The sequence below is a fragment of the Melospiza georgiana genome, chromosome 2, assembly GCF_028018845.1.
Source record: "Melospiza georgiana isolate bMelGeo1 chromosome 2, bMelGeo1.pri, whole genome shotgun sequence".
In the NCBI taxonomy this organism is placed as follows: domain Eukaryota; kingdom Metazoa; phylum Chordata; class Aves; order Passeriformes; family Passerellidae; genus Melospiza; species Melospiza georgiana.
The window spans coordinates 78,029,418-78,053,951 of record NC_080431.1 but is presented as its reverse complement, the minus strand read 5'-3'; the positions used below and the strand labels follow the sequence as shown (position 1 = coordinate 78,053,951).

Below are 24,534 nucleotides of genomic sequence, written 5' to 3'. Positions count from 1 at the left end.
TCATGAAGAGTGGAGCTACAATGATTATCAGCCTCACTTTCCTCCCTACACACATATACAGCTCTGAGATGGTGCCCAGTTTCACAAGAGATGATGGTCAGGATTCATCTGCCTGCTCAGGCTCACCCTCTGCAAGATGTAGAGCTTCATTAATTAAATTGCTTTGGGCCAGCTGGGAACTAAATGGAGACTGTGAGCTCTGTTAGACTGGCTTCAAGGTGTCCCTCCTGATCTTACTAGTTCTTTTGTCGTGTTCTTCTCAGATTTCATCCTCTTCAAAACTTATTTCTCCTTCATGCTTCCCAGCTCTTTGCTTTCTTAGTGTCCTCTTTGTGTCTCTCAGGACAGATTTCAATTTCCTGGTCAGTACATCTGGCCAGCTGTGAAACAGAAAAGAAAAGAGGAGTTAGCAACCCTGCTCACCAAGGCATGACTTTCCATTTAGCATCATTTTGTGTCAGCCAAAGCAGAAATGGTAAATGGTGGAGTTGAAGTGGATCTTTGCCTGCAATACTTTAAGGGTTTGTCAAGCCCAGCTTCTGGGACACCATGTGTTGGTGGGTTGCAAATTCATTATAGCATGATGGAGTTCTCAGAGATAAAATAACCACCAAGGACTTGTAAGAGGCCAGAAGCTCAGCAAATGGCAAGGCTTTAGGAAGGTCTCAAATCTACAACTGCCATGTCATGGATAAAGCATCATATGGAATAAGATTTACTGTGTATAATAGAAGAAAATATCATTCCAACTGTTTTAAACTAAAAAAAGCTAAATGCTAGTCCCTACTGATAACACCATTGCTATTATATAGAGATTAGAAAGAAATAGCTAATAAATAATTGTATATATACATAAATGTATGGTTTAAACTGTACATAGCATCATTGTGTGTAATGAATGTGCAATTACTTTAGAATAGAAATATATGTTAAAAACCAACTACATGAAGCAGGTATCCTGTAGAAATAATACAAAGGGTAATGTTTTTAAACTAAAACAGGATAGATTTAGATTAGATATAAGGAAGAAATTTTTTATGATGAGGATGCTCATTGCAAGGGGTATTGGACTAAATGACCTTGAAAATTCCCTTCCAACCCAAGCTATCCTATTGTTATATGATCTTATCTGCTGGACAGCTGCACCTTGCTAGCCAAGGGTTTGGCCAGCAAGCTGCAATTATTTGGGTATTTCCTGAACAAGAAAGAATGTCAAGGGATCTCCTGTCACTAAGCAGAGTTCATAGGATGAGGTGTCAGAATGCAAGCAGAGGCAAATCCTTGAGGAACAGAAAACCAAACAAAACAAACAAACAAACAACAACAAAAAAAAGGAGACAAAATAACTTGAAATATTGAGCCTTGGTACTTTTGGATAATCCCAGGCTGGTGCTTTTGTCCATGCAGGATACACTACCTGTATGCTTATACATCCAGAAGTCAGCAGAGCAGTACAGATTGTGCTAAGATTCACATACAGTGGGTTCCTCCACAAATAAAGCCATTACCAATCACAGAGGTGAAATCTCACCCCTGAGAACTCCAGAATGAATTCTAACTGACTTGCATGGGATCTAAGTCTCATCTACAAACTGAGACCTATCAATGGATCCTAGGAGTCACTGACCTCTCTGTGACACAGTTCTCTGTTGTGTTTTGAAGTTAAAGAGAGAAATCCCTTTCTCCTTTTCAGAAGTGTTGTAAGATGCTATGGTTGGGATTCATCTGCCTGAGGATATTGTCCAGTGGCATTTGATGCCATGGTTCATCCTGCGTAGTCTTCAGCTGTTGTTTGATCTACCAGCCTTACACGAGTGTCTGTGACAGCCATGGTGCCCTGGGCTGAATCCCACTTGCATGAGTGGGTTAGAAGGTCCATGTTAAGGTCACAGACCCTACCACAGGACAAAAGGGTCACTAATGATATAGCCCAGAGGTTTATCTTTGGGTAACTGGAGGTGCACTCTGGTGTTACTCATGTTTTGCTGAGTGGTGTTATCAAGATCCAGCCAGAACCATCACTTCTCTTTGAAATCAAGAATACACCAAGGACAGCAGACTCCACTGCCACCCTTTCAAGGTTAAAGGATTGACTCCTGAGCAGGAGAAGCAGTCTTGACCTTCCTCTAGACTCCAGGCCAGATGAATATGACAAAATACATAATTACCAAGATGGAGATCCCTATTGTACTGCAGCAAGAGCACTGTGGGACTCTAAGCCTTTTAGGGTCCCAGACTAAAAGGACCATAAATTGTATGAATGGACCATAGATCACTACATCTGAGATCCTTGTATAATGTTCCTTTATTTCCATCAAGGAAAAGCAAGGTTATTGGCAACATAGTCCCTTTCATCAGAAGCCTCTAAGATAGATTAGCTCGAAGCATCACTAAACCACCAAGCAGGCATGTGGGAATAAGTGGCTGTTGAGGACTTAATTGCCTCCATTGAAAGCTTTCTGCACACAAGAAGGATTGAACTAGGGCCATTGAAAAGATCCAGGTATCCATGTCTTATTGATTTTTCTGCTATTTTCAGTGGACTAAGCCAGATTGCCTAATGATGATCTTCTGTTCTCCATAATGTGTATTGCTGATCAGCCTGCTTCAGTGTGGAAGTCTGTGCCTGTGGGTTATAGATGTACTAAATACTTATAAACCAGTATATGTGCAGGTTTTGTCAAGCAGGGCTAACCCAAGTGTGAGATCCTCTTTGTCTCTGGCCTTGGAGGATTAGCTTGTACTCCTAGGTGTAAATCAGCAGGGCGGTCTTCTTGCCTCAGAACTTGTATTTAGCAGTGGGGGTTCATATATGGTAGCGCTTATGCAGGTGTCTTCAGAGTCTGCCCCATATTCAAATAATTTTGTTTATTTTATGTTTTTAATGAGGATTTTCTGCCCTTAAGTCCTTGATAGGGAGAACTTCAGACAAAAATTTAAATATCAGTTAAGAGAGATAAAGCAGCCTGGTAACACACCCTGCATCTTTAAAATATGTGTTTGGGAAGAAGGAGCACAGCCAACAGTTATCTTGTGGGTTTGATCCTTGCAAGAAAATTGGATGGAACTTTAGTCTTCATAGCAATCTATCTGCCTGATATGGTGTGTCTTACGGGTTTGTAACCTGCCTATATCTAGGTACTCTGAGCTTTCATCCTCCCCTCCTTTGTTAGGGGAGTGGACATGAAATGCACACTAATCCAGAGGAGGTAAGCAGAAGCATTACTGCTCGTTTTAGATATGTCATCAAAAATCCCAGCTCATACATCATTTTCAGGCAACATCACACTTGTGCAAATGTGGCTGTGCATGCTTCTATGCCAGCCTTGCTCTGATAACACCTACTTGATCAGGTCAGGCTGTCATATTCCATGTGACTTCCAAATTCCACACAAACCATAAATCCATTATCTCTTGTACCCATCAGTATCATAATGATGAATATCAAAGCTGCATCCTGTTACTGTCATGAGGTATGGAATTACACTAGGCAGGAGATATACATTACAAAAGCAACAATAGGCAATGTGGATTTTTCCATGCTTGAACTCCAGTTTTATGTCTGTGTTTACCAAGTACTGGGCTCTTCCTGGCACCATGAACATCAACATAGAGTGGATTGATAATACACTGCAGATAAACCTAGTAATGATCTGTGTTGTTCAGGAATTAATAGGATACTAGGTTATAAATTCACTAGGAAATCACCCAACAAGGCTACAGCTTTGCTGCTGTTCCAAGCACCTCTTGAATGAGACATGTTAGAATGATAACACATACTTAAAAAAAATTAAAAGGAGAAAAATAGAAGGAAAGGGGGAAGAAAAACCAGTAAAATGCAGACAAATAACACACAAGCAGACACTAAACAGCAGAGCTACATGGGGACTGTCCTACAGCTACTACCTCAGATCTAGGCTCTTTTGCCAAGGAGTTTTTCAGTTTTCCTCCTTTTGAACTCTGCAATTTCTTCTGGGAGTAACCCATGAGCTCTATACCTGCAGTGAACAGGTAGGCCATTAGAGAAAGAACCAGTACAGTTTCATCTGAAATAAAGAACAGACTGTAATGGAGACTAAAGAAAAGGTAAGTGTCTTCTGGTGAGAGAAAGGAAAACAAATATGGTCCTGGTTCTGGCCTTATTAATTCTTCTCTTGTACCACTCAACTTACTGCAAAGGATGAGGTCAACTAATTAAATTTTAAGTGTCTAGAGGGCTCTTGGCACTCTTAGACACTTCTGTCAGGACAAGATGAATGACTTTGTTGATTGAGGAGTACAAACTATATCTTTATCAAGGCTGTTTCCAGAATCAATTTAATAAGATGAATCCTGGGAGAATGATTCCGTTATTCCACTATCCTTGCCCACTTCATTAAAGGGAGGAACAGAACAAAACAGCAGTGAAGACCTTGCATTTTGTTCATTTAGTTCCTGCTTCAGAGCTTTTTGGTCTTCCAGGGATGTTTCTTTCAGAAGCTCTCAGCTCACTAAGCTGTGGGCACATTTCCTGGTGGAAATCCTATTTTACAGTCCCTGGAGAAAGCCAGTGGTGTCTGAAAGCTGAACAAAATTTTAACAGCCTTTCCTAAGGGAGATTAGAGTGAAGTTTCAGGTCTTTGACCAGTTCTGCTCTACAAATGGAAATGCCTAGACAAGTTGTCCTCCCATGCTTTATCTAAATTCTTATCTCTGGGAACATGTTTCTCGTTTTTAGAAACATTGACCCCTGTTTATAAACTTCCTCAAGAGTGATGGTGCCTTTGGGGCTGGGTCCCAAGGACAGGGAAGCCAGGAAAATACAGTTCTGATGGGTTCAATGAGGAATGACTGCTTCTGTGAATCTACAACTCAGGTGAGATTTAGCTCCCTGGAATTTTTTTATCTGCAATAGAGATTTCTTCATCTAAGCCAAATATCTTGGGCTCTATTCTGAGCTAGAGTAGGGAAGCTGGTGCTGCTGGACCACAGCAGGAGTTTATCCCAAAGCAGAAGATCGACACCAAGAAACATCTGCTTCTCTGCACTGACTTAAAGGACAGGCAAGGTGACCAGATCAGATGGAAGTAAATAACTTTTAAGAAGATTAAATCCTGCCTGTTGTAGGGAGAAAAGAAATCTTTGTGTTCAGATCCTTTATGGAAGCGGTAACAAAATTCAGCCACACATGTGTGAGCATCAGGGGTTTGGTTTTTGAGTCCACCCAGCAGGACTTCACCCACAGTAGGATGGAGGACATTGCTGCCTGTGTCTGCACAACACTGCAGCAGCTTGTGACCCACAGAAGGTGAAGGCCTGACCAGGGTATCTGGTGATCAAGCACAGTATTAGACTGCCTGAGGCCCACCTCCACACACTGCTCACACAGGTATCAAATAACTGCTTGGCAGTGACTTGACTTCCAACCACTGCACAACAGCAAAAGGAAAGATCCAGTGTAAACAGAACTTGCACACCTCCTGAGCTCACAAATGTCTGAGCAACTGGAGAGGTCTGGTTCTGCACTATCCATCCCAGCCTTAGGCAAAACCCCTCCTTTTGGAGACAGCTGTTACTTTTCCAAGGCCCTCTCTTCCCATCACCTTGTTTGCAAAACCAGCAGGAGAAAATCTGTGGAGTTCTGACTTGGCTTCCTTTCCGAACACTGCATTTAGGGTTTCTTGCTATTAGCACAAATTCTGTAATATTCCAGTCAATTCTCCCAGAAACTTCAGCATGCTCAGGAAGAGCTTGTTTAAATATAAAAGCTGGTGCAATCACATCACAAGTCAAACAGTCTTGTTGAAAGGGAGATGAGTCACCAACTTTCATTCCCTTTCTCATCCTCCATCAGATTTCAGAGAAAGTCTTCTTTGTCATTATGCCACAGCCATGACCAGAATACTTCTTTGTCTTCATTTTACTGTTGTGTTAGGTGGTCAGAAATAGTTTGAAAAGAAGGGATTGAGCATGAAGCAAAACACATCTGTCCTGACATTGCATGATCAAGCCTATGAGACAGAGAATGCTTTGATTTCCTTGAATAGCTCTTGTTAAATGTTATATGAAATTTATTTAGGAAATATTTTTATGCTGTTTTATAATTCCAGCTATGGGAGGACAACAAGAGTTTTTCACTGCTGTTTGGTCCACAAGCTCTTTTAGTTTTGATTTAAAAGCAGATTTGACAGACTTCAGATAGGAGCCCAAGTGGAAATGCTTTCAGTTTTCTCCTCAGAAAGACACATAAGCAGCAACAGCAACACGAGAGACTCTCTACATTTCCATCCTACCAGGGTGCTCCAACAAAGCAATGACAAAACAATGACAACCTTGTACTAGAAGGGTGGAAGAAAAAATCCCTCTTGTCCTAATGAGTGTCATTTTCCTGGCTCATAAAGAGGTGTTTCTCACTTGAGGTTGGGAGATGGATTCTTTGAGCATCCTTTGCTGCTTCTCACCCATTTATCTTCAAACAAGGATCTCAGTGCTTCCTCCAGGGCTGATCCTCATGCATGTGAGGATGAGAGGGCCCCAACACTCTCACCTGTTCCTGGCTGCATCTTCAGTGTTCAGTGATGTCGCACATCAGGTTGCACCTATCTCTGTGAGTGGCAGTGGGCTAGAATACCTATCATCCCTTCTGGATTAAGACTTAATGAATTCATGCTAGGTAAGGGATTTGGGTTTATGTCAAAACTCAAAAACTCTCATATGCTCTTTACCTAGGTACTGGGTTAATGGTTAAAAGCATTTGAGAGAATCAACAAAAAGTATCTTTGCTGAATTGTATTAATTTTTTCCCTCCAGTTAACGTTCCATAAATAATTTAAAGGGAAAGTTTCTGAATAAAACTACCTGCTGGGATAGAGGACTTCTGATGCTTTCAAATACTGTATTCAGTACCAGAGAAAAGAATTTCTGAACCAGGGTGGTGAAAGTAGGAAATTCAGTAGACCAAGAATTCCACTCATCTCCTTGGAATGGCAAATGAAAATCAGCCTGGCTCTAGGTTTTGTTCTGGTTTGGGGATTTTTTGTTTGTTTGGTTGGTTTGGTTTTGTTGGTTGGTTGATTGGTTGGGTTTTTTTCCTTTCTGAATTTCATTAGCCATTGAATTTTTCCTAGTCTTGGATATTTTTCCAGTGCTCTGCAAAATGCATCTGAGATTTACTCCAGGTCAGGCTTGTGTCTGGTAGTTTTGTATAACCTCTTATCCTTTCTGGTTTTTTGGACATGATGAGTACTCCACTGGAGTTGAAAAGATGTTGCCTGTCCCCAAGCATCACAGGATGCCAACTTCAAGTATCCCATGTTTATATACTCGAAACTTTGTGCTTTTTCCTTGTCTGATAATTCAGCCCCCCAGAGAGTCACCTAGTGTATCATCAAAAATTTCCCAGCCTTCCTTTAAACCTATCTGACTGAAATCTCAAAAGAATGTCTATCCTACAGATAGTCTGCTGCTTGACTGCTTGGCATGCTTGGTTTTGATATCTCTTAATTTTGTAACACCTTCTCCATGTCCAGTCTGCCATTATTTCCCGTGGCAGTACCAGGTGTATGTGTAGAAACCTGCCTTGAAGCAAGGGAAGGTCTAGAGAGGCTATAGAACTGTCCTGTGCTCTTCTATGTCCTGCAAAGTTAACCCAAAATTCCCACAAAAACCAGGTAAAACAGATTTGACCAGACCAAGAAAGAAGGAATTATCCTCTGAATAGGAACTTCAAAAACTTCCATCCATAGGATCTGACCCTTAAATCCATGGCCCACATGTTTTCAGTTCCATAGCATGGACATAAGACCAAGCACGATGTACCAACCTTCACTTAGTAGGAAACACCTCTCAGCATGGCAACCACAGCTGCCCAGCTGTAGATGTTTAGGCAACCCAAGCCACAACGTAAAGCAAGAGATATAAACAAGTGCACATAGACCTCATGGTAAGGAAATACCCAAAAGAGGGTGTCTCAGGACAGAGTGAAAAAAATAAGTAGAAGAGGAATTTATTTTTTTCTTCAGCTCAAAAGCCTACAATAACCCCTATGGAATTATAGGAGGCAGTGACTTGAAACCACCATATTGGCCAACTAGAGAGAAACAACTTCCAGCCTCTTGATTTTGTGCCAAAACATGAATCATCAAGATAAGGAAAGCAGGACATAATGTCCAATATCTATCTGGGAACAGCACAGCCTATGCATGAGGCTGTTCTCCAAATATTTGCTTTGCTTCAACATCCAGTTACTTCTTTCTGTAATTTGACATTTTGCCTATGGGGTATAAGTTTCATTTTGACCCCTCACTAGGACAAATATGGTTTTGTGTAACTTTACTTTTTTCCTCTGATTACTGTCAAAAATCACTCAACTGCTGTGTGACTGTGGGGACAGAGATACTGCAAAAGAAGAAATATTTGGGCCTTGGGACAAGAGTAGATCACCTCTGTCTCTGCAGCGTTAAAGGTGAACTTTAGAGATTACACATGGATGCACAAGATCCTCTGATCCTGAGCATGCGAGGAAATGGCGAAATCTTTTTATTTACTAAGAGGGAATGGGGCCATATGTAGAACAATATTGATAAGGAGAGGTCAGAGCTACATTAAACACACCTTGTTTGCTGTCAGACACCGGTCTCTGAAGTGGTTACTTTAGGAGCTCAGCAAACCAGGCATCTTGCAAGGGCCAATTGAATCAGACCCTTAGCAAGTATTTCTCTTTACTGCCTGTAAAGGGAGTCAAGGCTGACTGCTTCTAATGTGGGTGACCATGCTGTTCTTGTCAAACAAATCCAACTCCTGGTTTTTATGTCCTGACCACAACATCCTTTCCAGGCATTCAGAAGGTGACAGATGAACAGGGAGTATTCTGTGAAGCCAAGCATTGCAAAGCTAGAAAATGACTTAATGAAGGCAGCATCATTAAATCTTCAATTACATAAACAGTGTCAAAATATTTGTAACACAAAGCTTTCTTATTCTTCTGTTAGAATGAAAGGGAAGAAATATGTTTATACACTGAATGAGGCTGATGTTTTCAGCAGGAATTTGATGGAAGGGGAGAAAAATCTTGAGTGTCTCACATACACTGATGACACCAGAGACCTGAAAGTGTCCCTACCCTATATGCACCTAGGGCAGGAAGGAGATTCAAGGAGGAGCTCCTTGGTGTTCAGTCTCCAAGTGATTTTAGGGGAGAAGCAGGAAGTTTCCATGTCACTTGAGAACTGTCAATAAGGAGAGGTGCTGAAGGACTCGCATCCCTTCTGAGTGCCAGCACTATGCCTGAACATGTAAGTCACCAAAGGAACAGGATATAGATTTTGAAAACAGATAACATGGACAGACAAATATTCAGCCTATGAACTCTAAAAGAGATGTTTTAATTAATGTCTTGGACAGCGACAGAGTCACACTTACCCTGGCTTTATTTCAGGAGGTTTAGGTAAGGGTTTCTGGAAGCCTTTTTTCCCAACCAGCCAATATGTTTCTTCTACTCCTTTACCCTAAAATAAAACCAAAAATCCAAATAAAAAGCCGCTTTCTGGCTGCCCTCTGCTTGATATGTAATTTTTCTCTCTAGGTTTCTCTGGTTTTATACAGGCCATGCCTGGAAATCTTGGGCTGTCCTTCAGAATAGCTCAGGGATTATTTAAGTTTCACTTTCCTGAAAGAGGATATTCATTATCCTTGTCCCAACTGTCATTTACAAATTACCCTCATTGATCTGGGTCATTGGACACAGCTGAACAGAAATTGGAAACTACAGGATCACTAATCATCTTATTTGGCAGCACTAGCATTATTAATTGAGAGATTTTACAACTCATTCTGAACTGAATATCAGAATAATAACTTCCTCTCCCGCCATGGATGGTTTAGCTTGTAAGGTGTGATGCATCTGATGAACCCATTTGAGTCAATCACATTTGACTGAAGAAGGGGAGGAAAACCAACAATCATCTTCACATAAATTAGACCCTGAAAGTACTTCAGGCTTATAATTTCCTGAAAGGCCAATTTACCCCCACTAACTATGTAAAGGTTTCTTTCCATCAACTAGACCTGGAATATTTACCCCAAATCTCCACTTGCAGACATATGAACTTGAATGATTCCACTTGTCGTGCAAGATTGTTGGGAGACCTGAGGCCATATTCAGACATTTTATTCTAGGTATTTAAGGCAAGCAAAGCTCCTACTTCTGTATATTGACTATGTAAGGGTAGAAATTATGTTTATTATTATTTAGTACTGCTTTGTTTGGACATTGAAAAGTAGCAGCTTCTGTCAAGGGTGGACTACATAGTCTACTATATAAATACTTATATCCAGCACATACAGCTGACTGCTTGATCCCACAGTCCTTCAATAGCTACATAATGTATTGAAACAAATGAAAGGGACAGTTTTGGAAGGATTCAGATGAAGACTGTTGTATGAAGGCCAAAAAGGAGAATAATATGAAAATTCCTCAAGCAAGATGACTCCCCTGTGACGTGCTTCACACAGCCCTGGCCTTCTTACCCTCAGTTCTGTTTTCCCCCTGGGTATGATTTCATAGCCTTCATTCAGTTTCCGAAGTATATCCACTGTACTTTGGCTGACATGAATTCTGTAAGCTGGGAACAGAAAGCAAAGCAGCTGGATCATTGTACTGCACACATGCTGTGAATTCCCCACTGCTTCTTCCTGACAAGGAAAAGGGCTCCAAAGCAGCAGTGCTCCAATTCAGGTGTGTGGCTGGTGCAGCTGTGTGGTGCTCCTGTATGTGGAGTTTAATACTGACTGATGGACTCTTCCAGGCAGGGCTGTAAAGAGCACAGGGGGAGAGGAGATCTGCGCTGGGGGCTTCCTGGAGAAGGATACCAAACACACTCAGTGTAGAGGTCTATCTCTTCATAAAGATATTAAGTAGTTTCCAGTAACATTTCAGCTAGATTTCTGTTTTATCTATTGCCACAGTATAACTAGGGAATGCGAAAGAAATGAAAAATAGCCAACTGTCCTGCTGTAGACACCCAACATAACTTGAAAACTGGGATGAAGAGCAGAGAGATGGAGTTTGCAAGGGAACATAAAGAAAATGTGGCTATGCATGTAGATATGTCTGGATTTTTAGTAATTTATTCCACCCAGAGCTGCCATTTAGTCTATGAACAAAAAGGGCAAAGGTGGAGAGATTCATTGGATTTCCATCTTCCTCAGATTGTTTTACAGCCACTGCTGGAACTCGCTGAAATTTTTTATTGTTCTGCTTGTGTGAACAAGACAGGAAATATTTCTAAAACATTTCCCCCAAAGTATTTTTTTTTTGGGTTGAGCTTTTATTTCAATTTTGACAATCACATTGCCTTCCCCTTTGAAGGATGTGGTATGAGCTGATTAATTTTTTTTCCATAATAATAAGAAAGAAAAACATCAGTTTGAATATGTAGAGGAAGATCACACAGCTATGAGCTACATTGCCTGAGGGACTAACCTACAATTTGCCTATTTATCCATATGTATTTCTATTAATGTGCAACAATGTTCTTGTTCCTGCAGTGCTCCTGCTGTCTCCAGTCTCAGTGGGATTTCTGTGACCATGGCTATGATGGAAGCAGTGCCTACCCGTGCTTCAACCCTTGCTTTGTGAAAGGTAAGTGAATTATTTTACTGTGCAAGAACAACTCTGAATTAAGGGTTCTTAGCAGTGACTGAAAGCAAGATCCAAACCATGCTGGAGGAAAGTAGGGCAAGATTCATGTTGCTTTTGGTTGATGGGATTCCAGTCAGAGAACTGCAGCTGGAAGGCAGGGTCCTAAAGGCCGACCTACAATGGCAAAACTGGTGTCCTCTCCTTCAGGCTGCTTTGAAATCTGTCATTTGCCTTCCCCCTTTCTGTGGCTGTCCCAAACACTCACGCAGGCCCGTGGACTCCATCCTTGACGCCGTGTTCACCGTGTCCCCAAAGAGGCAGTACCGCGGCATGGTCAGCCCCACCACGCCTGCCACACAGGGCCCTGAAAGACACGGCAGCTGCATTACCCACATGCTCCTGCATAAATCCAGGGGTTCACTGACAAACAAATCTCATCTGCTCCTCTGATACTCAAAAAACCTATTGGGAATACAGGAGAGGGTTTTCTAAAGATCTCATGGGCCTTGCTGCTTGCTAAAATCAGTCAAAAGTTAAGCATTGCTCTGGATTTCATGCTGGTGTTTCATGTCTGAGAAAGGTCGTGTGTGGTAGGCCCCTTGGATCACCAGCATCTGGGAGAAATTTGTTCAGAGTTCATGGAAACTGAAGGACAATCATAATCTCATTTTAAAAAGGTCTTTTTCCATGTAAGAAAACTAAAGTTAGATCCTATGACATGCTCTGTAACCCGCTGAAACAGGATTAAAAATCAGCCTTGTGAGTCAAGAGGTGCTGGCAGCACTCTGGACCACCCTGTGTCCCCTCCTTGGAAAAGAAGACACTGTTAGCTGGCCTGTCTAGCCAAGACCTCTTTTTTCCCTCTTTCTCATTCTTCATACAAGATCTCTTCACTTCCTAAGTAGCTTCCAAAGAATCATTGCCAAGTTGTCAGGGAGAGATATGTGTGCAGGGTCCGCATGATCATGCACAGACTGGGAGATAAAATGTGTGGAAGCCAAACAGCAGAGACAATTTTCATCTGGGGCATTTGGCTTAGTTAATGTTTAGACTGCACTCTGAAAGAGGAGAGGCTAAATTTCATTGCCTACAATAGAAAATATCGGGCTTGAAAAGTAAATGCAAAAATAAAAATAAAAAGCAATGCAATAAGGTGTGGGGCTTCCTGCAGACAAAGGGCAGGACTCTCTGTATTTTCCATCAGAGGCATTTATGAGATATGCCTTTTCAGGCTTTGCCTGCCTTTTCAATGTCATGATCCTTCTGAGTTAAGATTTAGTACAACTGATATCTAGGAAATCTTTTCCTGTGCAAGATTACAAGAGATGTGAACATTGTACATCATCAACAGTACCTGAAATGGTGCTGTAGATTAGGGTTTTCATAATATAAAGAGGTTACAGGTTAAAATGTTGGGTTTAAAACAGTAATAATATAAATAGTAGTAATTGTGGCCTAATTTAGAAATGATAAGTTACTTAGTTTTGTACAGTGCAATTTTATGCTGATTTTAGCATTATTTAAAAATATTGATCCTTTATATGGTTTTCAGATCTATCTTAAAGATAGTAAAACTCCCTTGATGAAAGCTATGGGGAACTTCACAAGAACCCCTCTTGCTGTGACCTCTGAAAAGGTGTCACTCCCCAAAGTTGCCAGATTTTAAAATACTTCATGAGGATGCAAACTCAGAGGTAAGACAGATATTGACTCCTGCCTGATGAATCACTGTTTGATAAAAGATTTTTAAAAAAAGAGAGAGGAAGAATGGTTTATACAAAAAATATTACAAGGACTTGAGCAGCATGGATCAAACTGGATAAAACACAGCAGGCAGAGACTGCTGGATATAATGAAAACCTGATTTAAGGGGGTTTCTTTTCAACTGTGAGTGTACCTCAGACAAAACACTGCTCCTCAGAATCTCCTACAAATTAATTTCCATCCTTATCATTGCTGTCTAATTTGTTTCAAGCTTTTCAGGAGAGGAACTACTAAACTTCCTCAGTGGAGGAAGTTTAATTCAGGTTTTCATCTATAGGCACTTCTCTACACAACTATAAAGGCACTGTTGATAGTCTCAGCCAAGGATCATATGATTCCCTAACTGGTCTTTATTGTGTACATGTTAATGTTGACATATAAGCAAAAAAAGGTCTTGTTGGAGACTTCTTATTCATGCTTCATTCAGTAAGAGGTTTCTCTGAGAAAACACTATGTCACAAAACACTGCCTCTCTTCTTTTTGTGGTGATAAGGTGACAGTAGCCGTCCCAAATCTCATTAAGGACCAAAGCTCCTTCTGTAATAGATGCTGCAAGGACACAAAAAAGTGGTTCCTGTTGAAAAAACAGCCCTCACTGAGGAGGATTTGTGCTCCATTGGTTAGAGCATGCTGCTAGGAACACCAGGGTCATGGGCTTGATCCCTGCATGGGCTACTCACTTGAGAGCTGGACTCCATGATCCTTGTGGGTCCCTTACAACTCAGAGTATGCTATAATTCTGTGATTCCATTTCAGAAGCATACATAAAGGCAGACGAGCTTCTACTGTAGTCAGCGGAGACCAAGTCAATGTGGTCAACTGAGCCACAAGAGCTTTTCCACTCCTGCCCATGAACAGCTTTACAGGGTTCATTTACATGTCCTCAAAATGAGTGCAGACTCCCTGAAAGTCCTGGAAACACCTCCATGGGAGTGCCTGATTCAGGTTTCCTACTCTGCTGGTGCAATCACCCAGACATTTCTGCGCAAAGCTCACAACATAGAAGAGGCAAGATTTTTAGGGCGAGGTGTTATCTTTCTAGAATACTGCTTTTAAGTCTGTCCCATTGCAGAAGGCTCTCAGCTCAAAACCAACCCTACCATATAAGCATTCCCAAAATTACACATTCCCTGTGTTGAAAGCATTTAAGACTTAATTTGGTCACTGCCTTCACCTCCTGTATGTGTTCCCCCTTCTCCAAACAGCTTCAGCAGAAGGCTAAGAAAAACTTCCAATGGTAAATCTCCTACAGTTACAAGTTTCAGAGGAAACCAGACACCCTGTGATGAGGACATCATGGCCGAGTTGCTTAATTACACAGGCCCAGAGGTTTGCTTTGAAGTGTCTCTTTGCCAGGGCTTGCAAGGGTCAGTTAACGAGAGGCTCTGGCTAAGACTCTGCAAAGACCATCAGCAGCGCTGCAGAGTTTAAAAGTCAAGATCAAAGTGCAGGGCTGACTGCCAGAGAGCCTGACTGATACACAAATCTTCTTCAGCCTCTGTGGAAGAGCTTATCTTCTCACCACTGCTTTGGCTGACTGTCCTGCTCCAGCCCAGGCATGGGTAATGGGGAAACAGCTGAGTCAGCCGGGTTATCTTGGACCTGCAGTGAACTCAAGAGAGGACAGCCAAGATTCCAGGATGTGTTTAAAGAAGGGGAGAAAATGCAGACCAAGCACTCCTCATCCTGTCCTCTTTGCCTTACCTATGCATTGCCACAAGTGCATCATGGGCATGGGCCATCAGAAGTTCCCAGAGGTGCAGCTTTCCCTCAGGGTGGAAAAGGCATGGCAAAATGCCAATGCCCAAAATGCATTTACTGCTTTTCTGAGAGGGCATCATGAGCTCTTCTTGGCATCAGTTTCCAAAGAGCAGCTGAAGTACGTGACTGAGGGTCACACCCTTTTTCCATGCTTTCCAGTACAGTGAAAGTGTCAGCCAAGTTCTCCTCTCCCCCAAGAGCTTCCCCAAGGCTTTCATGATGCTGATCATTCCCTCTTCATCCATCTTTTCTCAGGAGAATCGGGGTCTAGGGTTAATCAAACTCAGCTGTGAGCTCTGTGGCTCAGAGAGCTGGTTTGCTTTGGAACGTGTGATTGTGGTTGCTCCCATGACAGTATGATGCTGCCAGATCTATGCAAAACAAGATGTGCAGAGTCCTCCACCCTCTTCCCTTCACACCCAATACAACAGTTCATAGCAATTCTGCTTTCCAGATATCCAGAGTTCATAAAAACAAAAAAATGTTACTACCCCCTGTAGGCATCACCTAGGGATGTATTTTTTGGCCAGCTGCATGGGAGATACATTGCAGAACTGCTGTCAACAGGCAGCAGCAGATGTTGCACAGCAAATTCCTCTCTTTCCATTTTGAAAATATGCTGCTGGTGCTCCAGAGGCTTCTGCTCTGGGCAAGAGAATCTGCAGCCATAGTCTCATCTAATTTCTGACAGAGTATAAAACACACAGTGCTAATGCAATCATTCCTTAATGCTTTACACTCCTGTAAAGGGTCAACTAAGAATCACAAACTTCAAAGAAAGCAGTAAGGAGATGTGTTTTAGAGATAACTCCAAAAGAGGGTCTTATAAGGTCTAGGATTCATATTATTGATTTTAACTCTGCTAAAGTCACAGCTCTGTTCTTGGGATATTCTGACTGAGATACTTCCTTTACTCTGCTTCTGTCTCCCAACAAGTACATCAGAGACCAGGATACTGACATCTGCAAAATGCTTGCACGCTAAAGTTCCAAAAGTGTGGATATTATCAAATAAGCAGAAGGATAAAACCCCATACATTATTAGGTCAGACTCCTGGGCATTCTTAGTCATTGTTTGGCTTCCCACAGTGGGCAGAAACTGGTACTTTAGAAGAAGAGGTAGGAAATCTGGTGACAAACAGCTAGAAAAAAAATCTATTAACACTTGTCTAAAAATTTGTATAAAATTATGAAGGTTCATATCTATAATACAAATACTGATTCATGATAATAGCAGATGTATTTTCCTACATTTAAAATACTTTTGCCAATATAACTGTAGTGCTACTGTATTGGAATTTTTTGTTTTACTTTGAAGTTTAATTACATTTTGCATATATATATATATATATAACTTCCTCCTTTCATTTTAAACAAGCAATCTTTCTGTTGATTGAATACATTATGACTTCTACATCAGAGATAATGCTTTCTTTATAACGTAACTTTTTCTTAAGAGCTGTATCACATTTTTCTTCCAGTATATCCAACCTGTAATAAATATCTTCAATCTTTTTTATGCTTTCACTTTATATGCCAGTGTTTCTGTGCCTTTTTATTTCAGAATGGAGTTGCAAAGACATCACTGGGTGTCTCGATATCCCACTTCTGAAGGTGCTATGGCACATTAAAGAGCTATCCATATGATGAAACCCTTGTGATTAACATGCCAGATGCAGTTCCTAGCTGAGACAGAATACAAATTCTCTCCTTAAAAGGATACTAAGCCACTTTTCTCCAGAAACCCTCTCTGGGTTTTGTTTTTCCATTTTAACTGCCTTGTTGATGTGGAAGATTTTAAAGTGCCTTGTAAGGGTGTTTTTTGGAGGGCAGGCATGAAGAAAGAATTCGGAGTTGGAAATGCAGTTGAGAAGGAGCTCTCTGATGTTCAGTTGCCTACCTGTGTGCAGCCCAATTCGTATCCTGAGGGGAATGTCTGGCATGTGCCTCATTTTGAATGTTCCCACGGAGCTGAGGATGTCCAAGGACATGTTGGCTATTTCAGCTGCGTGCTTGTTTCCATTCCGTTTTGGGAGCCCTGAGGCAACCATGTAGGCATCACCAATTGTCTCCACCTAGCAAATACCATCATATTAAGAAATAAATATAGAAATTGAAAAAGATGGAAAGGAAACACAGAATAAAATTACTTCTCACCTTATAAACATCATGGTTTCCAAGAACAGCATCGAAGAGAGAGTAAAGGTCATTCAGAAGGTCAACTACTTCAATGGGCTCACTGAGGGCTGAAATGGATGTGAAGCCCACAATGTCATTGAAGTAGATGGTCACCTGGTCAAAATACTCTGGTTCCACAGTGCCACCAGTCTTGAGAGCTTCTGCCACTGAACTGAAACAGCAACACAAAAAAGATGGCAGGGAACAAACCCTTTTCTAGTGCATACTCAAGAGCTCAGACTCTTGGTTTTCTGTGTTCAGATCTTCCACGGTATGGCTGTAACCAGCATTGATTAGAGTTTCTTAGTTTGATTTGAAGGTGCTTGTCAAAACTGATGGTCAGGTCTACAATGTTGCTCATTTCTGGGGAAGGGTGCTGTCCAGACTAGATATGGGCTTGTTTTGGGGTGGTTTTGGTTTGGTTTTCTGGGGAATTTTTTACCAGTTAAAGTACCAATACTTACGGTGGAAGCATTTGTGACAGCAGTTTTTCTGTCTTCTGTTTTTCAACCTCTAGCTCTTCAGTCCGCTCACTGATTAAATCTTCCAGGTTGCTTGAGTACTGCTCAAGCATCCTAAGCATTGAGTCAATGATATTGGTCTTTTTCCCTTTGTTGATGGTTTTGAACTGGAAAATCAAACTGGAGAGTTATTTGTCTGTCTCTTTACATCACTGTACCACTCTGAGTTTGGAGAGGAACAAAAAGCAAATATTTCTTTGGAGGTGTCATGCTAAAGACTGAATTTTTAAATGGCAAAAGTTCAAAGATAAAGGAAAAGGTGAAATGAAGGTGATGGCAGCAATCAGTGAGAGTGAGATGAAACATAACCTTACAGCAGTTGTCAACATGTACATTGTTACAGAGTCTTGTCTGGCTGCAGGTTTGCAACCCCATTTATCCCATGAACAATCTTTAGGGTAACTTGCAAAACTTTGCATTCAGAGGCACAAAGTTCAGGGTGTTAGCAACACTTACAACCTTTTTACAGGTTACAGCACTTAAATCCACCTTTGCACACTGACATGCAAGTGTACTGCCACCTCCATTCCCAGTTCTTCATTGAGTTGTGCTTTCTCCTCCTGACCTGAAGCTGAGTTGCTGGAACTTTTGGATAATTTGTGACTTTAGAGGCTACCTTAAACTCAACAGCGGAGTCAGCAGGTTCAAAATTATTCACAGCTTCATAGAACCAAAAGGCAAAAATTAAGCATATTTGTTTACCTCTTTTAAGGAAATGCCCTAAAGTTGTGTCAGGGAAGGTTTATATTGGATATTGATAATTTTTTTTTTCACAGAAAGGGTTTGTAAAACCTATTTGGAACAGACTGCTTAGGATAATAGTTGGAGTTACCATCCGTGTTAGTGCTCAAGAAACATGTGGATGTGGCACTTAAGGACATGGTTTAACAGCACACATGGTGGTGGTATGAGGTTGATGATTGATGATCTTAAAAGACCAGCCTCAATGAGTCTATGATTCTATCACCCTATAAAAACACAGAAACGACACTGCTTGATCAGAAAGGGGGTTATTTTGCCAGTACCTGTCCATGAGATTGGCCAGTAACAGATACCTAGGAAAGCTGTTTAAACAGGCCACAGGTACAGTCATATTTCCTTGGGATATTCTCCAAGCTTCCACCAATCTGGAATTGAGAGACCTCCTATGCCAAACATTCTATCTTTGTCTTTAACATTCTTTGGTGAATTTTTCTTATAGTTATCATTTAAACACTTTAGAAGATTAAAAGAAAAATTGGTCTGAAGGTGAATAATTTACAAATCTTTCATCTCCATGAGACCATCTGTGCAAGTACACTGCTAATGTGAAGACATCAAGCCCATGTCCAGGCTGCTTTATCACCCCTAAGCCAGGACAAGTCTAGGGCTCTGCAATGTCTTCATTCTTTAATAACTGAGTTAAAACAAAAAGAAAAAACCCAAACAATAAAACACTCTGCTGCCAAGAACAAACAATGGGATTACACCAGCTTCTTTATTTACTGACCTTATGAAACACCTCCTCAAATGTTGGACGTCGTTCAGGGGCTTCAGCCCAGCATTGCTTCATTACCTGGATGCATGCCAGGGGGGCTACCTCAGGAGCTACGTTTGGGCGACACAGGGGAGGGGGCTTCTTCACTTTCCTTATAATTTCTGTGGCAAAGAGAAGATTGGGAAACACATTGTAAGATGGAGGGCCTTGATAGGGGCAAACGACACGGACCTTTCCTTATGTCACTCTTAGTCCTCAGCACCCAGTGTCTGTGCCAAATGAAGCTGGAAGTTTCTGCTTTTCACTGTCAGGAGTCTCTTGAAGGATTTAAAGAAGATTCATGTCCCTGGAGAACCAGGTTATGAGTAATAAAGTGGCTGGATGGGGGAAGGACGTGTTACAGATGGATGTGTGAGCCTGCAGGCTTGTATTTAGTGAAATTGCCTCTGACTCTCTCCACTAGGACCTGCAGTCTTCTAAGACAGCAGAGGTTTATGTCTGAGCCCAGACAGGAAGGATACCAGCCTCTGATGCTTCATCATTAACTGGGAACCAGGACGTAGGAGGTTGCTGGGAGTGGCAACAGTGGAAAGTATGTTATGGGGGAGAGGTTGAGTTCAAAACAGTGTCTGGGAAATGACTCCCTGTCTAGAGCTCCCTTCCTAGAAATGAGGCTTGTAAGGGACTGGACTTGGGTTTCCAAACCCTGAGAAGTCAGTCTTTTAACACACACCAAAGTTATGGTATTTGAAATCTTATTTTGCTCAGTGCAGAGCAAGCAAACAGAGTGAAAACCTCTTTCTCTGGCAGAAGTCCTGCTGTTGCTGTGAGTACCCAAAGCTTTTCAGGATTTACAGTCTACTTTAAAAATCTTTGGCTCATCCCTCCAGACTCCACCAAATGAACTAATCCAAACATCTGGCCCCAATACTTCCAGGGGCAGCTGAGAGGAAATGCCTTCCCCAGATTGTTTTAATGTTCACAAGTGAAAGCTCCTTAGGATTGAGACACAATGACTAGAAAGTCATCATTTTATCAGGTTAGAAAACAGGACTGTGTTCAACATTTGCTGGAGGTTCTGCAGGAGGGACAAGGTGGGAGAAACCTGCTAATTGCATCACAGGTTCAGCTCTGATTTACAGAGTGGGATACATCATTAATATCACTGTCGTTGCATTGTGACAGCAGCTTCAGGCATAGAAAACTCAGGGCCTCATTTTTCCAGCTGAACTGGCACATACTGAATTGTCATACCCCACTTGATGGTTGTCCAGCTTAAAATGTGTTGAGAATGGGCTGTCACTGAAATCAACTAATTTTAGATTGTTGTCACTCCCTCCCTGTTTAAGTGCTTCTGACCTGACCCTGACTGCAGTGTATTTGTTCTTCCCATGGATGCACAGCACGGTTGCACCATGAGCAGTTCCTAAAGACTTCACCTGTTTGCTGCTTATGATACACATAAGCAAAAAGATACATCACTTTGACCTCTGTTGAAGAGAGGGCCTCTTTAGAAAAGAAAGGATTAAGGACAAATTGATGAGCAGATGGACAAAATAGGATGTTGGCAAGGGGTCCAGCTCAAAAACTTCAGCCTCCATGATGCACAAAAGAGGGACAATGAGTGGGAAGCAAAGGAGTTTCTAAGCTATGGGAAGTTCTACCCTCAGATTTCACCCCATACTAAGATGAAAAGTCTGAGTTTCCACTGGGAACGGGAGGTGCTGCAGAGGCCTGAAGCATCCTGGAGAGCACCCAGAATCCTGACCCCAGTGAAAGCAGTGATGAGACATGTACCAAGGCTGTGATGAGAACCCTACATTTTGATGTTTATTATGAATGTTATGTTGGAAACAGACTTCTACCACTGAGAAAGGTCATGAGGCTAATACATTATTGCCTTATTAGTAAGGGGACTTGGCCAGGCCTTTTATAAAGTTCTCTGCACAAAGCCTCAAAAATATACTGTAGTAGTTGCCTACCTTCAGCTGAGAGTTCTGATGTGCAGTAAGGTGGACCCCGAGCAACCACTTCTTGCAGGATGATTGCAAAGCTGTAAATGTCGCCCTTGATTGTGCCCTTTCTGCACATGTCTGGGTCCCGCAGTAACTCAGGAGCTGTCCAGAGCAATTCTAAAAAAATTTCAGAGCATTGCATTTCTTACACTTTAACTCAGACTATTGCAAAGTGAATGCTTAAATGAATACCTTATTTCAGTCATTTGATGAAAGGCTGGAAAATACTACATTATTTACTGAATCAAATCTTTTACTTCTAGTGGTATGTTAGAAATACTAAACTTCTGTGTTGACCAAAAAAAATAATTTCCAAGTTTTACTCTGTGGGTTTTCTTAAAAACTGCCACACCAATAATATGTATCATATAACACCAGCATGAACTTCAACATAAGAAGTCATCTCAACCCTGCCAGAAGCTTTAACACCTTTTTTTTTGATTGAAAATGTTCCTGAGACAAAATATTGGCACCAAATCTTGACTCTCTTGTTACAGTTGTTGCTCTTTTACAAAGCAACAATTAGCAACATATTTTCTGTAGTTCTTTTTAGATGAAAATAGTTTCTGTAAAAGCAATTTGTGACAATCTGATGCACAGTCTTTATAATCCAATAGTTCAAAGAACAAAAGACACAGTTGTAAAATATATCCAACTTCATGAAGAAATGAATCTTCAAACTGAGATTTTGTTACCCTGGTAACTGTGCATTCTGAGTAATGGGGATATGGAACATTTCTGCCACTGCAAATGTGTTTATCTTCTGTAAGGGAGGAGAAGAAATCTTCTGTCTGACAACTGCCCTATCTGAGACACTGAAAAGGTGTAAGCATCAAATCCCATGACAGAGGGATCAAACCATGAAATACTATTGGAAAACAAGTTTCAAGAATAATTTGGGATACCAGAAGAACCCCAAAGCAATGGCCACATGAAAGAATCCTGTCCAAGTCTCCAAACCTGGTCCCATGAGGGCTGTTCTTAAGTGGTGGGAATCTCATGTGGCAGCCTTTGGTGATTGGCATGTAGAGGACCTATTTCAAGGAGATCTACATGATTTTGTATTTTAGATTACTTATTTTAACAAGAAAAAGTATCTTTTCATTTTGGATAACATAAAACTCTAAATATTGGATTGGGTCTAAGGCTGTGAAGCCATTCTACTGTCTACAGTACTGATAAAATTTCAGGAACAATTCAGTCCTTCTCCAACTGCAAGAAGCTGAAGTTCTGTCATTGCCTACACTAAAATATATTTACCAAATCACTCTGCTATTCACTTCACTTTCAGGCAATCTGAAAAAACCTTTGCTTACCCTTTTTTATAACAATGCATGGTATAGAGGAAACCAGATGCAGTGAGATTGAGCATGAAAATCCTTGTGTGGCCACCGGCCTGAAATTGTACTTGGACAAACATCTGTTAAATCAATGGACAAATATTAAAAAAAAAAATATTTTGTCATCACACCTACCTTCTGGGGATGGCTGAATATAGGGACATTTCTGTGCCTCTAAGATCTCATTATAACCATAGTCAGTGATCTTCAGGACAAACCGGCCATCCACAACACAGTTACGAGACTTGAGACGTCCATGGGCAAAATCTCGGTGATGCAAATATCTGATTCCCTATGAAACACAGAAAAAAAATCCAGGTTGATCCTTAAGAATTATCTTATCCACCAGCACTCAGAGACACCAAGCCAATTTGTCACCTCAGATGGCATCAAATGCAGCATTGACTCTATGTCAAATGCAGTAGTGATCGAAACAACAAACCATGAGAGAAGTTTAGAAATGGATTAGGTACATGAAATAGGTTTTTCTGGGCCCTAAAGTAGTATTGGAAAGGTCTGACAACTTCAGGAAGAGTCAGATGCCTCCCTCTGTAGCCCCATGTCTCACTGCACCCAGAAGTTCTGCTTTTAGGTAAGGATGAGAAAGTGGACACAAGTGTTACCAAACAGGTCAAAGGAAGCCATGAAGAGATGAGTGGCCCAACCCATCTCCCTCAAGGAGGTTCAGAAGGCAGATCACAGACTACAAGAATGGTTCTGGTGGTCTAGTCTCTGGAATCCACCTATCCCAGATTAGTAGTTCGCCATTAAGACATAAAAACACGGGACATGATTGGAAGTGTGAACGCTGCTAAAGGGACCACATGTGCAGCCATCCTGCGGTAGGGGATGGATACTGGTTCTATGGTGGATGCATTTCTGATTTATGACAAGAAAGGGCCTTTGCAAAGAATAAATTTGTCACAAAATTCTGTTGTTCTAGATGATCAGTTGCAGCCTGATATGTAGTTTTAGCCTCTTGTCCTGCTGTGTAGTTGTAGTTCTATTACCCCAAATGGTGCTTCTCTCAGATGGAAACAAAATAAGGATAAGAAATCTCATTGAGAGACTGGTAGAATTACATCCAGATCTGTTTTCCCTGTGTTATTATTAAAAAACCAACATTCTGATTGAAATAGCTTAGTCATCATAAACGTCCCCTTCAGATCACGCCTCAGCAGGAGCAATGGGTTTACTTTAATTAGATCCATCACAAGAGAGGACTTGAACATCCAGTCCAGTTTCATATCCTCGTTTCTCAGCAAGTCCTCCAGGCTGCCTCGTGAGCAGTACTCTGTCACAATGGCAAAGATGCCACAGTCTGAGAAAAAGCCCAGGAACAGATTCACATTTTCATGACGCAGATCCTTCATCTGGAACAAGACAGCAAATCACAGTGAGACCAGGTCAGCCAGGCACCTGCTTGGTAGCTTCTGCTATCACGAGATGCCCTTTTCACACTTGCACTCCCAAACAGCCTTCCACTGAAAGATGGAGACACAAACAACCTCTCTGGTGCTTATTTTTGGCTACTCAACACTCTTTTCAAGCTTTGCTTTCCTTAGTCTATCCATTATACAAAAAAAGCAAGATAGCAAAAGCAAACTAAAGAAAAGTTTATGTTTTGTTTAGACAAACTGTACTGAATCTTTCACTAGGCAGAATGGCTTTGCTGGGGTAGATTGAGTTCAGCATGTGGATCTTGCTCTGAACTGGAAACAATACCATACCTAGGGAGTCCAAAGTCATCCATCAATGGTGTCTTTGGAGACATGCACTGGTAAATTTGTGGCTTTTACATGCATAAAAATGCCACTGCTATGTTAGCAATAGCTGTCAACAACTAATGTCCTTGGATT

General features: G+C 41.3%; 1 protein-coding gene across 1 annotated transcript in view; it reads right to left on the bottom strand.

Annotated features, from left to right (window-relative positions):
* Positions 1 to 259: 259 nt before the first annotated feature.
* The window catches only part of GUCY2F (guanylate cyclase 2F, retinal), a 37,875-nt gene continuing 13,600 nt past the window's right edge, over positions 260 to 24,534 (bottom strand). The window contains exons 8-19 of the mRNA XM_058045525.1: positions 23,872 to 24,048; positions 22,811 to 22,967; positions 21,303 to 21,452; positions 19,333 to 19,481; positions 17,787 to 17,950; positions 17,302 to 17,494; positions 17,045 to 17,219; positions 11,886 to 11,984; positions 10,507 to 10,601; positions 9,400 to 9,485; positions 1,813 to 1,818; positions 260 to 380 (exon numbers count right to left, since the gene is read on the bottom strand). Coding sequence (XP_057901508.1) covers positions 260 to 380; positions 1,813 to 1,818; positions 9,400 to 9,485; positions 10,507 to 10,601; positions 11,886 to 11,984; positions 17,045 to 17,219; positions 17,302 to 17,494; positions 17,787 to 17,950; positions 19,333 to 19,481; positions 21,303 to 21,452; positions 22,811 to 22,967; positions 23,872 to 24,048 — 1,572 coding nt within the window. The remainder of the gene's footprint in view (positions 381 to 1,812; positions 1,819 to 9,399; positions 9,486 to 10,506; positions 10,602 to 11,885; positions 11,985 to 17,044; positions 17,220 to 17,301; positions 17,495 to 17,786; positions 17,951 to 19,332; positions 19,482 to 21,302; positions 21,453 to 22,810; positions 22,968 to 23,871; positions 24,049 to 24,534) is intronic.